The 18,176-nt window shown below is 44.4% G+C and overlaps 1 protein-coding gene across 2 annotated transcripts in view; it reads right to left on the bottom strand.

The window, feature by feature from the left end:
* Nucleotides 1-18,176, bottom strand: part of LOC142569018 (uncharacterized) — a 104,227-nt gene that overhangs the window by 4,988 nt on the left and 81,063 nt on the right. Inside the window, exon 9 of one of the 2 annotated variants that reach the window (XM_075678542.1) lies at nucleotides 14,062-14,294. The exons of the other annotated variant lie outside the window; for it this stretch is intronic. Coding sequence (XP_075534657.1) covers nucleotides 14,101-14,294 — 194 coding nt within the window. The 3' untranslated portion in view covers nucleotides 14,062-14,100. Of the gene's footprint in view, nucleotides 1-14,061; nucleotides 14,295-18,176 lie in introns of those variants that run through there. 2 annotated transcript variants of the gene reach the window in all.

The raw sequence follows: 18,176 nt of genomic DNA, 5'->3' as shown, positions 1-18,176 counted from the left end.
AAAATAGCCGTAAACACTCTGAAGGAACGTTCTAACCACGACAAGACAGAAACATTACGAACTTTCAACATTTTTCAAGTGGTGTGCATACCTTCTATAAAAATAATGCATTTTGGCGAAACTAACAATTGCCTAACACTGCAATTCAGAGTAGTCACGTGTATCGAAGTAAATTTTGCTGGTGGGAAACAATATTTACTTTGCGCCACATGCGATCTCAGATAGGCATTATGTCGATGCCGAATTCTGCGTAGTACGCTTAGTAAATTCTATGACAAACTTTCTCACACCAATAAGGTCAGCATAAATATTTTCCCTATTAGACACATTCCGTAGGTTCCGTTTCGTGTTGCATTGCTGAAAACGTCCGCGGAAGTTCTATTTTCTGAAGCGCTTCAGCAGTGATGTCGTTTCCATTTAAATTTTAGGCACATCAGCAATGTGACGAACCGAAAGCACCAGTTTACAGTAGGGAAAGAAAGAAAATGTTTTTTTACGTAATCATGCTAACAGTGAAGGTAGCGTGCTGCAGAACCGTCTTGAATGTGCGTGCGAAAAAAGTTACGCACAATCAAGTAAAATGCGCCGCATCATTAGAATGGTGAAAAATCCAGCAGCCCTCATTTAATAAATTCGGTCCCTCACGGCGCACACAATCTTCCAGTTGCTTCCGGGCCTGAATGCTGAAACGCTGATTAAAAGCTTGACTTCAAAGTATCATTTAGAGGATCACGGTTCCAAAGAAGGGTCAACCTCACTTAGATTTTTGCCTCGTTCTCCAGCAATATTTTTTACATTCGCTCTACTTCATTTTGACACGCCTTGCATTGCGACTTCAGCTCGATAGCGTATTCTTAAATCTAAGAGTCGTCGCTGGCTACCACCCTCCGCAAAAATTAATAGCTGCCACCTCGAGTTTTCCTCTCAATGCAACATTCTATTTGTGCAAATGTTTGCTTGGAGTCAAGAGTTCTGATACCATCCCTGCGAACCACGAACGTCTCTTCAACATATATAACCGATCCAAACGCCAACGACTTGAAGTCACGTACATGATACGTCTAGCGTACGTTAGAAAAAGCGTGGCTGTTTATAGGACGTACTATCTACAGGATTGTTAGGCTACCAGATAACGTATTGTCGATGTACATAGGATGTCATTCAGGCACTAATTGGTAGGAATAATATATTCGTACCCACCGTTTGAACAGTCTCGTTTAAACTTCGTACACACACACACACACACACACACACACACACATATATATATATATATATATATATATATATATATATATATATATATATATATATATATATATATATATATATATATATATATATATCATCGAAAAATAAGTGTTTTTTGCAACTGGCCAAATATTAGAAGAATTTACTTATGGTATAGGCTGGTCATCGGCCTTCCACAACGTGGAAACACAAATCATATTTAGCTATTATTGATTAGTTATAGTAATAAGTACACATATATAGCAATATTTCTTATCTAAGCCTAAATGACAGCGATATAGCTTATGTGAGTTACGGTAGCCCGTCTGTTTGGATTAACGACGCTCTTCACGCAGAGCTTTCGCCTTATGCATGTTTTCCAACGGAAATGAAAGGCAGGAGGGTAACACGCCTTCCTGAAATGAAACATTCAGAATAACTCTTTGTTTGACGGTTGGACGTATGTCAAGGGCCCCGATACGAACCGCCCGCGAGTCGGTATCAGCTTGCAAAGGGGAACTCAGATGAAACGTTGTCAAGGGGATAGGCTTTTAATTATTATAAGGATATCTTTCTTGAAATTCCTTACCGTGAGCTAAAAGCCGACTAATAAACATATAAATTTCCTGTATTATTAAGACCTCGTATTAACATAAGGTTGTGGTCTTTTACAGCCTCCTGAATTAAAAAGTAAGTTATGAAAAATAAATTGTTGCGGCAATTGTATAACCACATAGGCAAAAATGTCTAAGTCCGTTTCCCAGTATTCACTCAATGAAGATGGAGAACATCCATACTCTCACCCGTTGTAGTGATGTGAAGAACAAAACACTTCCAAAAGAGTGAGTCACGAATATAACTCATTATAAAAGGTGAGCTTGCTCTGGAAAACAAACAAAGCAAAACGATGGCTGCGGGCTTAGTAGTGGTTCCTCTAGATCTGATCTGCGGATCAAGACATCGGTTCATCAGATTTGGATGCCCGCACTTTCAAGAGCAATCTTGGGTCCTCAAATGTGATGGAAAATGTTCGCCAGTATTCGCCTCACGCGCGCAATCTAAGATAACGCTCTTTCGACATTGAATCCGTGACAACATAATGGATATTAGAAAACACGTCCAGGCGCGTCTCGAGCTAACGTATAAATTTGGAACCGTGATTAGACGTTAAAAAAGCTCCCCCCCCCCAAAAAAAAAGAAAGAAGAATACGGAATACAGCTGCTTTCAATATTAGCTCATACATAGTGCTCCTGGTAAATAGGGCCCCCAAGACTGCACAGCGGCGCCGACGGGCACAAAATTGAAGAGCTCTACCCTTTCCAATTACTGACATTTATCAAACCAGCATTTCGTGCTTCAATGTAGCGCTTTCGTCCAGGAGCCAGTTCCACCGCGGGTACTGTGTCGGATTTCATGTTTCATGTCAGCATTATTTGTTCCAAAATTACAGTATTGTTTTTCTTTAGATCTCAACATTAGACAGCCGAAACACATGCGGCGAAACCGTCATCCTAATAATTCAGTACTTTTGGTTCTAACGTACATGTCTGCACTGATCCATATGTTACAAACTACAGAAGGTATTTCGAATGCTTTCCCCCAGGTAGCTGTTTTTATTTCTGATGATGGCACGAAACCGAGCCTGATGTCACCAACGCTCAGAAAGCTAAACTGGAGCGCGCACAATGTTCTCGCATACCCCGTGTGAAGCACCGTAGCGCTGAGAGTAGTCCATTGTAAAGGCAGAAGTTCGTGGTTGGGCACGTGTGCTTAAGAGGAAGCTTTGGCTCGGGTGTTCCCATCTAAATACAGGCAAAAGCACAATTCGTTTTTCTCGGTAACCACTGCGCCAAACATGATGAGGTCTGTTGCATTTAAAAGAAAGAAAAAGTCTAGTGACTGTTGGTTTGAAATTTTTACTGAGGTCTTCAATATATTATTATAAATTGGCAGAAATCGAGAATTTTCAGAAAACGAAGCTATCAAATTTGCAACTCCGTAACGCAGCAATCAAATGTGATATCACAATGTGAATTGTATCATGATCATGTATCATGTGAATTGTATCTAATAGTACATCTAAAATGAACAAAATTGACATGTTACACATAAATCTAAAAAAATTCAGTAGCATGGAAATACAGTTTCTGCAGAACCTTTATACACAACGCAACAAATTAACGTAAGATATAAATTGACATATAGAATGTGTCCGCTTGAATGATGTAATGGATGCTGTTTAGAGAACCTCGATGTCTTTTCTTGATGCAGAGCTATTAATTTATAAACTTCCTGGGTCTCGAAATTTTGAATTTTTAAAAATTGTTTTCAAAATATTCAGACCCTAAATCGAGTTTCCGCTTTCAACAGTCACTAGAATTTAACCTACTCTCTCAAAAGCAATACATTTCATTAAAATGGGTCCAGGGGTTATCTCAGAAAAGCGTTTTTTGCGTTTTACATGTATGTGAATAGGCCGCGCCGAAGTTGGGCCCGAGCTGTAGCTTCCTCTTAAGCTCATGAAGTTAATATGCGCCAAAATAACCTGCCTAAGTTTGCATACTTACTTTATAAGAAGCCTACAGCACCACCAATATGACGGCTGCTTTTAACTGCACCAAACAAAACTAATAAACCAATGCAAGCACTGGTGACATCATTTATCATTCGAGTGTTCAAATTGGTAACCTTTGGATGCGGAGTGAGTTGAGAAATTGTGTTCGAAATTAACAAAGCTTTGTTAATATTCTTTTCAGTAATTGATCTTACATGGCTAAAGAAAATGAGCAGCTTGGAGCCCGTCCTCGAGATTATGCACCCGAGCGAATAAATTTCGACTAAACATGCTTGTGTAAGAGGCATGCGAACAAAAATTTTCCAACGCTCTGGGAAGGCGTAACTGACGCATAAAAAGAACAATGTAAAGCCACAGAACAGCACTTCAAGACGGGACACAAAGGAGGAACCACAGACAAACTGCGCTAGCAACTTAAAACGCTGTTCTTTCTGTGATGATGAACCAACTAGCCCGCCAGTAATTCCTTGCAAGCCTTTAATGTCAACCTGAGTGCACCTAGCTTTTTGTAAAGCTGTCATCAATAGTATGGCCCCGTGAGCATGTTCTTCGTGGCCGGCCAGTCCACTTTTGATATTTATTCAGGCTGTTTTTTCGAAGGCGAGCAGTTTAAATTCTTATTGTCAATATAAGAGCGAACGTGTGCCGCCGAAAACTCGCTTGGTCGCAGAAGCGATGCATGACGCCATGATCGTCCAGATTTTGTGCGTCGCTGGCATCAAAACAATGCGGTGCCGCCGAGGCAAGGAAGATAACAAAAGTTAACAGTTTGGTAGCTGCTCACGGAGACGGTGACGGTGACATCGTGACGAAATCTGGGGTGGCGGTATTGTCGGCTGAGGCGGTTCTTTTTTTCTTTTTCTTCTTTTTTTTATTGCGAAGCCGTTAAGAGGAAGCTTTAACTCGGGCCCAACTCGCACGCGGCACATTCAAATAGATGTAAAACGCCCAAACCCTTTTCTGAGATAACCCCTGAACCAATTTTAGCGAAATTTGCTGGATTCTAGAGGGAAAGGTATATTCTAGTCACTTTTCGAAGGGGAATTTCTATTTAGGGCCTGAATGTTCTAACAAGAATTAAAAAAATTGTAAGTGCGAAAAAGAAACAAGCGTTAAATTTACAAATTAATAGCGCAGCATCAAGAATAGAAATCGCGCTTCTGTAAACAGCATTCATTCGATCGTTCAAAGTGGACAAATTCGTAGCACGTAGGATAAATTTATGTCCCACGTGAATTTTTTACGTTGTGTACAAGGGTCCTGCAAGAACTGTATTTCCGTATTACTAAATTTTCTGAGATTCATGTGTATTATATCAGTTTTGTCCCATTTAGATGTGCTGTCAGATGCAGTGCACAGAATAGGGATATTTTCAATTGCCGAATAACGGAGTTATAAACTTGACGGTTCCGTTTCCTGAAAATTTGCGATTTTTGCAATTTTCTATAAAAATATTATCAACCAAATAAAAGATTAGAAACCAACAGCCACTAGATTTTACATTTATTTTTTAAGTGCTGCAATCATTGTAAAATTTGGTGCAGGGGTTGTCGAGAAAAACGAATTCTATTTTTACATATATTTAGATAAAATCACCTGAGCTAAAACTGCCTCTTAAGGGCTACTTTCTCCACTATCGTGTCCGCGTGTAAAACAAAATGCCGAAGATAGTACAATGCCGGACCGACCCGCGGCGGCGTTGAAGGAGGTGTTAAGCACTCCCCATATGTGGGCCGATCCCAAAGATATTTCAATACCAACCCGACCCGCAGCGGCGGTGAAGCAGGCGTTAAGCACTCCCCATATGTGGGCCAATCCCGAAAATAGTGAAATACCGATCCATGCCGCGACGGCTGTGAAACGGCGTTAAGTACTCCCCATACGTGTTCCGATCGCAAAGATAGTGCAATACCGACTCGACCCGCAACGGCGGTGAAGCAGGCTTTAAGCACTCGGCATACGTGGTCTTATCCCAAATTTAGTGCAATACCGACCCGACCCGCAGAGGAGGTGCAGTTTGCCGTTAATGGGCCCACGTACGCAGCTTCGCTGGTCATCCTTCTTCACAGAGTGGAACGGCACTGAGCTTTTTGCAGTGATTTCGCTTTATAAAGAGATAACACTATAAATGCGATGTAATTCATTGTTGTCTCGTAGATTTAAATATGCGTTCAAATAAACTCTGTATTGCATTCATCCGCAAGGGTAGGTGTAAGCGGGTAAATGCTCGCTAGCTCGCTTGCTTCCTCGCACGCTCGCAAACAGAAATACATACACGAACACTCACACGCGTGCGCCCATGCACGTTCTCGGACTCACACAAACGCACACGCATGTACACACGCACGCACGTTCACACACACTCAGAGAAACGCAGGCACACACAGAAATACGACACGTGCTCGCCCGCATTCAAATTTACAGGCGCCCAGGCATGCACAAACGCACAAAAACGTGCGCACGCGCATGCACATGCACGCACGCGCGTTCGCACACACTTCTACAAACGCACACGCGTTTGTAGAAACGACCGGGCGCACGCGTGTGGGTGTGCATGTGTGTTTGTGAGCGTGCGAGCAAGCAAGCGAGCTAGAGAGCATTTACCCGCTTACACCAACTCTTGCGGATAATTGGAATATAGAGGTGCGGTGCAGGCTCGCCCGTATTAATATTTACACGCACCCACGCACACACACACGCACACACCCACGCACATAGGACTCACACGCACAGAGAAATATGTCTATGCTCGCACACGCATAAACGCACTTGTGCGCACGCATATTCACATACTGAGACATAAACACCCACGCTCACACAAATACAAGTACACACGCACGCACGTTCAAAGTGTGCACACCCATATACACTCCCTCTCCTCCCCTGTTGCTGCACAAGAACGTTTTGCGCTTCTTCTAGTCAATGTGGCTTCTGCTGAGAGGGTGCAAGACCATTTGCTCCTGCCGTGTGACATAACCGGCCATCCCCGACCAAAACACTGCTTTAATGCATCGCCTATGTTCCGACTAAATGCCTTAAATGCATGTGTTGTTAGGAAAGACTACCCTCTTGGTGCAGACAGTTGAAACTTCTTGATACACGACTGTTATATAAAAATAAAATTGTTTAAAGGTTTCCCTATTCAGTTACGCATGTGTATTGCCGTGAAGTTCCACAGGATGGTGAAGGTGCAATGTCCAGAATTCCTTAGTATATGCATGCTCAGGGTGTCTACCAAGTCGACATTTCCGAATTCCCTGAGTTTCCAGGTTTTCCCTGAGTGCCTTCGCAAAATTCCCTTAGTGATGCAGAACTATGTTGTATGTCAAGACGAGCTGAAACCATTAGTTCCCGATACTGTCACTCTCTAGTAAGCATATGAAAAAATTTTTAAAAAAGAACGACTTAATCCAATTTGAATACTAAGGAGTAGTGTTTATGTTCTTCAAAAACAGAATAAAGGGAGGGGTTAGTAAAATGCGCAGCAAGTGAAATGTCTTTAAAAATATGCAAATCGAGTCGGACATTCTCAAATACGAATAAAAAGTAGATACATATAGAAGCAAATATTTTCAATTATGAGCTATTTCTATCAACTGATAGCAAGCTCAGTGGTATGAGGCCCGAACTTTGTCACAATTGGGACTCTCTCTCAACAGCTGGTAAGTCAACCTCAACTGTCCTGACATACTCTCAGCCCGCCCACAACACCTCATTGTTGTGTTTCACTGTTTTAAAGTTTATATCGGTTTAGATAAGGGACACCTGCATCTCGGCATCAGCCAACACTGTTTTTTGAGCTCAAGCTCTTTCAAAACGGCGGCAGCACGCTTCCTTTTCCGTTCATTCCTCAATGCGTAGGTACTTTATGTTCTTGTCTTCCTACCGCCAGTCGTTCGTCCCTCGGACCATGTGAACCTTCTTCCTGGTCAGTTGCACAGTTCACGTCCGATTTTTTGAACTTCTAGGGGCTGCGAATACATCCGAAAAATCGGCCAGTTGGAAAAAATAAATGGTTGTCATTTACTGTCCTAAGGGCTCAAACCGCCACAGGCACATTCGAAAACGCTCTGAAGGCCTGTCGGTACACGCATTAGGCCTATAGGTGCCCGTACTGTGACAGGAAATACCGGGTGCATGCGTGCATAATTAAGGAATACATACTGTGCCCCGTGGCAATAGCCCCTTTCCACGCTTATGCTTCACTGCAATACTTTTGCGTATGCTTCACCAAGTGACATTTCTGTACGGAGGCGAAGGTGACTTTCGGAAACCGGCATTATGCAACGCACCGTGCTTTCCAAGCTTCTGAGCCAATCGCGAGGACCACAACGGCGGAATCCGTGCCATTGCTGACAGTAGCGAATTCTTTCAATAAAGAAAGACGGCACCCAACGGTAAGAAGCTTCATAGCGAACGCCGAAGCAGCTAGGTCTAGCGTTGCCGCAGCGGTGGCTACGGCTGCCAGCGGATCTGCGTGCGAGAGCGCCGGATCGAGGAGGCGAGGTAATCAAAATGGCAGTAGTGATGGCTTTGATTAATGCCGTTTCGCACCTGCTGTCACGGCAAAACTTCCGGAAAATAGTACGGTAAAGAGTTCTTGCGTCCGAAATTTCAGACGTTCTGATACATTGACTCTAAGGGGTACGTGGTGGTGCCGCATGGCCGTCCAAATTATCGGGAATCTGGAAAGTCGGTCGTTGACAGCACACTGTCAAGTCCTCCAGCCGACGACAGGGCGTCAAAGACGATTCATTAGGATTCCTGTCTGTTACTCACGCCAGCATTACCGCGACTTTCGACCATTTCAATAAAATTACAGCTAATTTTCCCTGATAGAGGCACAAATTCCCTGAGTTTTCCCTGAATTTTTCCAGACTACTCAAAATCCCTTAGAATTCCCGGTTTTCCCGATTGGTAGACACCCTGATGTTACGAGGCACAACAGTATTTTTTTAACGCAACACAAAGATATGCGCATGTTTGTTCTAATGTTGTCCAAGGAGTAAAATCTGATAATAAAAGCATTGACTTAACAAATAAGCAACCGATGCCTACGGTTTATGAAGTAAACTTTAAAAATATAATATATGAACAGACCTCCTCAAGAAACCAAAACTGAATCCAAATCCTGAGTTTTGTGTTTCTGCCATCTCGTGGAAGATTGTCGAACTCAGATCTACGCAGCGATAAAATAAAACATCACGGCATTGATTTCGCTGCCGACATGACCGGGAATGATACGTGCGAGCGATTAAACGACTCGGCCACGGCTTCCGACGTTGCCGCCCGTGATACGCTCGGGTTTTTATAGACAACCTCCCCACTGTGTGTCAAAAATTACGATAGATTCCATAGTTTTACCACAGTTTCCTTTTTTGTCTCGAAAATCTAGTACAAATTTTCGTCGCTTTCTTAGGCTTCCATTGTAAAATTTTTAACCGCTCTGGGAACAGAATTCTTGCTTGCCACAACATAATCACGGATAGCTTCCTTTTTTGTATCGAAAATCTAGTACAATTTTCGTCGCTTTCTTAGGCTTCCTTTGCTAAATTTTTAACCGCTCTGGGAACAGAATTCTTGCTTGCCACAACATAATCACGGCATTTGGTTCGTGTAGATTGTCTTCCAGAACATGTCTGTCAGCTGCCTTTTTCAATATTTGACCTGCAGCTTTTGTTATTCGCTATAAACCCGCCCGTTCCATTGCAAACACGATAGCTTTGTGCCCGGGCCGCTTGGAGCGCTAGGTGGTACGTGTTCAGAAAAGCTGGATATGGTTGACAATCCGTGGCGCACCCATGGCAACCAGCTGATCTGATACGCGTATCTGCTTCGCGGTTGGAGTTGACCTTTATGGGCCCCTTCTGAGTGCATGAGTTGGCAACCGCTCGGTGCTAGTGGCGATAGACCATGTCACGTGTTACACGAAAACATCGCCTCTGCCCAAAGCATCTGCGCGGGATGTTGCCTGGTCCCTTTTGCGTAAAGCCATACTTCGCCATGGAGCCCCCAGAGAATGGCTGAGTGAATGAAACCACATTTATTTTCCATTAAAATGCACCGAAGATGCTGCGGTGGAAAGGGACGGGTATAATTGCAAAAGGGGAAGGGTGAGGCTTCCTCCGTTTTAATAACGAACGTCCTCGAGGCAGCTAAGTGGGGGCCGCATCGCGCTTGTTGCTCTCGCGGAGCCGATTACCGACCGGTGGTGCCACCGGGTCCTGGAGGAACAGCAGCAGTGCTCGCCAGAGCTCGGTAACATGGTCTGCAGACGTGGTATCGGGTCTGCTATCTCAGGTGTGGTAACTAGGAGAGGACGAGGAGTAACGGGGGCTCTGGCTAGCGCGGTAGAGAGATGAGCGCGCGCAGTCTATGAGCCCTCTCGTTTCCGCCGATATTGCAGTGCGCAGGGACCCAGCGGATGATAACATCGTGACCGCATTCGCGGAGCAGGCGTGCCTAGTGCCGGATCATCTGCAGTACGGGATCTGCATAATGAACAGTATAGCATGCCCGATGGGCAGCCTGGGAGTCTGTGTACACATGATGGGGAACAGGGTAAGTTTGACACATAGCTGCGAGGGCCCACTCCAAATAATCTAGGATGGTCATTAACTCTGCGCGGGTGCTGTACATTGCTTCTGCTGATAAATGATGGCATTGGTTCTGATTTTCATTTGTCCGTTTGACCATGCAGTGGCATGACAGGTGTTACTACCGCCATCTGCAGGCAGTGCAGCGTCCGTGTATACGATGTGTTCAGTCAAGCCGAGTGAACTCGTAGCTTTAGCATGCCTCTTGGCATATGCAAGGCGCCGCATTCGCTGACTAGGGTCCATATTGAGAAGTGGTCTGCCACCGGTGAGAGCCGTGATTTCTCAAGGCGGCGTTTTGTTGGGAAAAATGGGCATTGTGTGGACGTCATAGCCGAGGCGAATAAGCGTGTGTCGCCCGGCATTTGTGGCGCGTAATATCGTCTCCTGTGTATAGATGTGCAGGTCGACGAGCTCGGACAGGTTGGTGAGTTAGCTACAACTTTAAGGGCTCCGAGGCTTCTGTACCTTGGGAGTCCAGTAGCAATGCGTTTGGCTTCGTTAAGTAACCGGTCGAGCGCGCGTATCTGTGTGCGATTGACTGGAAGTTGCCGAGCGAAAGAGGCCTTGTATTTCTCTCTCATGTTACAGAAGCCCTACTCAAGGAATGCCACGTAATTGGCCGTTCCACTACTGCATACCACCCGCAAACTAATGGGATGACTGAACGCTTTAACCGCAATCTTGGCTACATGTTAGCCATGTACGTCGCATCTGACCAAACTAATTGGGACCGCATTGTACCCTTCCTTGCGTACGTTTATAATCATCATCATCATCATCATCATCAGCCTGGTTACGCCCACTGCAGGGCAAAGGCCTCTCCCATACTTCTCCAACAACCCCGGTCATGTACTAATTGTGGCCATGCCGTCCCTGCAAACTTCTTAATCTCATCCGCCCACCTAACTTTCTGCCGCCCCCTGCTATGCTTCCCTTCCCTTGGGATCCAGTCCGTAACCCTTAATGACCATCGGTTATCTTCCCTCCTCATTACATGTCCTGCCCGTGCCCATTTCTTTTTCTTGATTTCAACTAAGATGTCATTAACTCGCGTTTGTTCCCTCACCCAATCTGCTCTTTTCTTATCCCTTAACGTTACACCTATCATTCTTCTTTCCATAGCTCGTTGTGTCGTCCTCAATTTGAGTAGAACCCTTTTCGTAAGCCTCCAGGTTTCTGCCCCGTAGGTGAGTACTGGTAAGACACAGCTATTACATACTTTTCTCTTCAGGGATAACGGCAACCTGCTGTTCATGATTTGGGAATGCCTGCCAAACGCACTCCAGCCCATTCTTATTGTTCTGATTATTTCCGTCTCATGATCCGAATCCGCCGTCACTACCTGCCCTAAGTAGATGTATTCCCTTACGACTTCCAGTGCCTCGCTGCCTATTGTAAATTGCTGTTCTCTCCCGAGACTGTTAAGCATTACTTTAGTTTTCTGCATATTAATTTTTAGACCCACTCTTCTGCTTTGCCTCTCCAGGTCAGTGAGCATGCATTGCAATTGGTCCCCTGAGTTACTAAGCAAGGCAATATCATCAGCGAATCGCAACTTTCTAAGGTATTCTCCATTAATTTTTATCCCCAATTCTTCCCAATCCAGGTCTCTGAATACTTCCTGTAAACACGCTGTGAATAGCATTGGAGATATCGTATCTCCCTGCCTGACGCCTTTCTTTATTGGGATTTTGTTGCTTGCTTCATGGAGGACTACGGTGGCTGTGGAGCCGCTATAGATATCTTCCAGTATTTTTACATATGGCTCATCTACACCCTGATTCCGTAATGCCTCCATGACTGCTGAGGTTTCGACTGAATCAAACGCTTTCTCGTAATCAATGAAAGCTATATATAAGGGTTGGTTATATTCTGCACATTTCTCTATCACTTGATTGATAGTGTGAATATGGTCTATTGTTGAGTAGCCTTTACGGAATCCTGCCTGGTCCTTTGGTTGACAGAAGTCTAAGGTGTTCCTGATTCTATTTGCAATTACCTTAGTAAATACTTTGTAGGCAACGGACAGTAACCTGATCGGTCTATAATTTTTCAAGTCTTTATAATACGTTTATAATACCGCCACACAGACCACTACATGATTTCCCCCGTTCTTTCTTCGTTACGGATGCGAGCCTGCCTGCGAAATGGATACTATCCTTCCGTATCGCCCTGACTGAACGGAGGCTACTACCCTGCCGAAGCTGCTACACACGCGGAAGAGTTCCGAAAGCTCGCCCGCACATTTACTTCTGAAGAGCAGCGACAGAAGCACCCTCTGGATATTCGCTCCTCTCCGGCACCCTATGCCCCTCACTCACTTGTCTGGCTTTGTGTTCCCGCTACCAGCTTTGGACATTCACCTAAACATCCTAAAGCCGTTCGGCAAGCTGAAAATACGGAGCAAAAATGCCTAGTCTGCTCCGAAAATAACGCCTAATTATCCGTGTTAAACTCTTGTAACCACCCTTTGACCATATTGTTATTAGCTGAAGCGCAGTTAAATCAGTACAATACAGGAACACATCGATCCTGAGCACGACTCAACAGTTTTCTCTCCGGTGCGGCACACTTACTATACTAGTAATCAGAGTTAATTGTTGATTGTGCTGAGCGCAAATAAGCGCTACACACACATATATATATATATATATATATATATATATATGTAGGGGGTTTTCTTCTGGGTTCAGCTCGCAGGACCCGACGTAATATACACAGGTGAGAGACGACGAACTTTTTGGAAGACTTCTTTTACTTCAGGTTTTCGGCTGGTGCACCAGCCTTCGTCAGACTAGAGTGACGAAGGCCTGTATTCTGACGGAGGCTGGTCCACTAGCCGAGAACATTAGGTAAAAAAGTCTTCCACAATGTAAGTCAACTCTTTCCTGCGTATATATATATATATATATATATATATATATATATATATATATCTATATATATATATTTATATATATATATATATATATTTAATATGTATATGTATATACTTAGAATACATTATTATCCTTCTTTTTTCTTTTATTCCCGTTGCACATTTCCCCAGCAAAGGGTAGCGCAGCAGGTACTTACGCTGGCTAACTTTCCTCTTTTTCCTCCCCTTTTGTCTCTCTCTCTTCATACCCTTGACGCTTTCTATGAAACAATTGCATGAACATTTTCACTATAGAAGTGCGAGCATCAAAAAAAAAAACATTGATAGAACCATTGCAATACGCAAGTCATAACCATATATTATTTCATCAGTGACGCAGTATTTCATGTCGGGAATGCAAACAATGAGAGGCGTCTACGCAGAATTAGCTGCGTTACGTGCTATTGAAATCTGATTACAACTTTACCCTCTCTAACACTAACTTACAAAATCATTCCGCCTAACTAATTTTTCAACATTTTTCTTACAGCTTCTCTTCGTAGAATATCGAACGAACTAAGCTTAGTAGGTGTAAGTTTCAGTTCTTTACTGCTTTTGTTTAGCGTGGTCATTCATTCGGTGATTCTTACGCGGCTTGTGTTCAGGATTCGTTCAGGATTCTTTGTGCAAGGTATCGGTTGAAATATCAGAAGTTATACATGACAGGACGAACCGTATCATGTCCGTACCGGCGAAAGCAGTATTGAGATCATGCTATATAGTAAGGCCACGGACACAATGATAGGGTTTTATTTTCAACAATTTGTTCTCCATGGTGCTACTGTGTTCCTTCCTCCTGCTCTGCTTTCTTGTTAAGTCTTTCTTCATCGCGATCGACTTGCAGGCATGGACTGTCAGTTTCCGTGATATCGTATAGGTTTCCAGGGCAATACAACAGGCTGCCCTTATAGCACTCAGTATCTTCGCTAACATTGGTTCCGGATAAACCCCAAAGCAAGCATTTTTGCTGTCCTGAAAGGAGCAATAACCGATACTCAAAAGAATATGAAACGGCAAACTGCAATAACTGCTGAGAGATGGAAACAGACCCATGAAGTAACTGCTGACAAGTTTTTATGAGTTACCTAGATGAAAACCAATTTAGGGCGCTGATTTACTGATACATATGTGGTCTTGTATATCCGCACTTTATTTAAACTGCTTACATTAGCGGATAAATCCGAAACATAGAAAAAGTAAATCTGTGCAGCCAAGAAAAGTAACGATACATCGTACTACATTCTTTTATAAAAGCTGGCACGAAGCGTAAAATGCCGGTGCCTTATACATTGGTGTTTCTTTTTAATTAAGGTTCCTGCTATCGCAGCGGCAAAGGAAAATGAGGAATAAGTCATGCAGTGCATGTAGCCATATATGACAAACCATTCTTGTTTCCGATACATTGCTACACAGAGATTCTGAACGTAGGAGAAGCCGCTGCGGTGAGAAACTATCCAACTCGTTGCACGGTGTATTTTGGCAGCGCTAACACTCTTCTACATTGAAAATAATACGCCGAACCTGCTTGGACTGTTTCGATATGGAGCCTATCTTCCGTATTCTGAAATTCATCTTAACATTAAAGAGGCCCTTGAACACCCCTCAGGCTTGGTGAAATAACATAGACCGCGGGTAGCACACGCTGCGGTTAACATGTCAGCCAAGCTTTGCCGTCGTACGCGGTGCGTGGAGTTCTCAAGCGGATAGCGAAGTCAGATTTCTCCGAAACGTTCTCTTTGAAAAAGAAGGTTGGTCCTGACGCTCCTCTAGATGCACTATTTCGTCATCGGAGGCACTATTTCGACATTCCCTTAGACGGCTGCTATTGGTGGATAGGCGGCATCAAGCTGAGGTGGGCTACATGGCGTGGATACCGCGGCCACCTCGGGGTGCCGCATGAAGTCCACTGTGTAAGCGCGCTGCGACTCGCTGAGGCCAGCTCTGTTTGGATTATGTTTAGAGCAACGTACAGGGATTCACGACGTCTACGTTAAAATACAAATTAAATTTCAACAGTGCGCCACGGTTACATTTAGAAGGAGGAGCGTTGTGGGGGCCCGCCCCACTGCGCCATATAGCTTTCGTAGTGCAAGGCACTGAAGAAGCAACGGGAGCGCAACGCAGGCCGTGCTTGATTGCCAATAACTCCGCTTCTGCTGAAAGCATTCAAATACTTTTTGCGGCCGAGTATTCCTGAAGGAGCCTATGTTCAGTTTCAATGCATTCTTTTACTTAAAAAGTAGTTCAGAGCCCCTTTAAGCTGCTTGCTGGACATTTACCTGGCTCATTCTATGAACCTACCCAAGGAGCTTATTTCGTTTCCTTCGGCGTATTCACGACAAGCGTCAAATAAATAAAGTCAAGCATGGTATTCAATATGAGATGCATTTCAGAATACGACGCTAAATCTCCACAAGCCAGTAATTACCAGTTCGTTCTAAACACAAAAAAGAAGCAGGTATAGTATAACAACATGAGGCAGCATTGCAGGGTCAAATCATTTTACTATAACCACTGTGCATGGGCAAGGTGCAAATTAATAGTGTCACAACTGATTTCAAAGCTACCGAAACTCCTATTTCCCAGGTAGCACACAAAGTCTTGAAAACGTCGTATTAAGGGATTCAACGTCTGAAACGGATTTTTGACCAAAATCGACGCATCAAAGACGTTCCAAACAAGATAGCTTAAAAACGAGGGGTGAATACGTTTTGCAAACGACTCAAAACGCCACCGCCACGCCACGGCGCGTCAGCCTCTTTAGCGGCTTCTACAATATTCAACAACCCATCAACGCGATCCAACCTTGCGCAAGGTGGCGATACCGTCGTCAAATCATGTGGCCAAGGTGGCCACGTGATTCGTGATGCCGGGCAGCCGGGCGAGCCGGGGCATAGTCGCGTCGTCATGGCGTCGTCGCGTCACCGCACTCGCATTGCGCTGTGGTGTGTTTGCGGCTGTTCTGAACGTGCTGCCGCTGCCCTTTGCTATGTAAGTGTTGCAGTGTTTTGCTGTCAAGAAAACGATATTCTGTGATCAGTTTGGGTTATGCGATATGTTTGTGTGGTTTTAATTTGGAAATCAGTAGTGTTTTCAATTGTTATGTGACCAAGGCGGCCACGTTATTCGTGAAGCCGGGCATAGTTACGTTATCGCACTCGCATGACACTATGGTCTGTTTGCGACTGTTCTGAATGTGCTGCCGCGGCCCTTTGTCATGTAAGTGTTGCAGTGCTTTGCGGTCAAGAAAACGACATTCTGTGATTAGTTTGGGTTGTGCGATCTGTTTGAGCCGGGCATAATAACGTTATCGCACTTGCATTGCGCTGTGGTATGATAGCGGCTGTTCTGAATGTGCTGCCGCTGCCCTTTGTCATGTAAGTGTTGCAGGGTTTTGCCGTCAAGAAAACGACGTTCTGTGATTAGTTTGGGTTGTGAGATCTGTTTGTGTAGTTTAATTTGGAAATCAGTAGTGTTTTCAATTGGAGGGCGCGGAGTGGAGGGCACTAATCAGCTCTTCAAGTTCATTGTCATGTTATGTGAGGCGCCTTTTCACTGACGCTGTAATTAAGGCGTTAAGGGCAGTATAAGGACGAAAGTTAGAGGGACGAAATCGTGCCTGTGTGTCCCTAGCGTCGGGGTCGGCCGCTATGCGTGATCCTAACAAGAAAGCATTTTGCAGAATGCGAAGAAAGGCGGCAAAATTTCTGTCTGTGCGCACCTTGCCGATCTCCGCAATAGAGCCATCATCGTGGTATTTTAGTCTCCGGCTTAGCAAGAGTGTTGCAGACAAGGGAACTGGTTCAAACCGGCTTTTTTTTAATGATTCACTACTAGTGCGGTATCCCAAAAGGTGAGGTCAAATGCTCGCCCTATTTTCTTCCCTCGCGCTACAGCGCACTGACAGAATTTTGCGTGCACCATACCGTGCTTTTATCGTTTGCGCTTCAGGTTCTCGATTGTGTTTTCGCCCCCTTTACCCACGTGATGGGTATTTCATGGTATTACCGGGTACCACATGTGTCCATATATTCTGTCCAATATATGAAACGGCCAAATTCGATTTTATTTGACGCCTCAAATGGTAGTAATGTATTGAGTCCCTTGTAGCTTTGTCCTTGTTATCAATTTTACTATTTGGCGAATGGATACAGCATGTACGCTGCATAACTCGCTTGTGCATACTGCATACGTGAGTCGAGTATGCCCTTGGTATAAAATAACTTGTATGCTTTAGGTAGTACGATTCTTTGCAGTTTGGGACATGGGTCGAAATGTACGCTGTGTGCCCTTCGCGCTTTACGGCGGCCTGCCGAGTTCGTGCGGGTGCCATGTGTGCGCATGGAGTTCGCGAAGCGCTCTCGCGGTTTTTTTTAATATATATATACATGCGTTCTGTTCGCGCGCTTCGCACAACAGGGCATGTCGCAGTTCTTTGTCCTTGTGCAACACATTTTCCTAGCGTACGTCTGTGCATTATTTGGTACCGGTTTCACACGGGGCTCTTTTAGCCGCTATCCAGTCCGTTACAAATCGAATTTCTCGGTTGTGATGGCTCCTCTGCGCAAGCTACGAGAGTGAGCCAGTCGCATCGATAATTTCGATCCGGATCGGGCTTGATCGCGATCGAGAGTAGTCGTGTGACACCGGTTTTACACATGGCTCGCACATAGGGAACACTTTAAGTTCAATGCTACTGAGTGAAGAGCAAGTGCATATATATGCCAGTGGTGGTATGTGGGCAAGTCTCTCTGGTGAAGCCAATACTTGTGCATTCAAAACATTTCAATTACCAGCGTAGTGCATCAATGTGCCTACTTCGACAAAATGGAGCACCAGTGCAGATATCTGAAC

The sequence above is a fragment of the Dermacentor variabilis genome, unplaced genomic scaffold (assembly GCF_050947875.1).
Source record: "Dermacentor variabilis isolate Ectoservices unplaced genomic scaffold, ASM5094787v1 scaffold_33, whole genome shotgun sequence".
Lineage (NCBI taxonomy): Eukaryota > Metazoa > Arthropoda > Arachnida > Ixodida > Ixodidae > Dermacentor > Dermacentor variabilis.
Note: the sequence above shows the minus strand (reverse complement) of the source record. Positions and strands in the feature narration are given on the sequence as shown.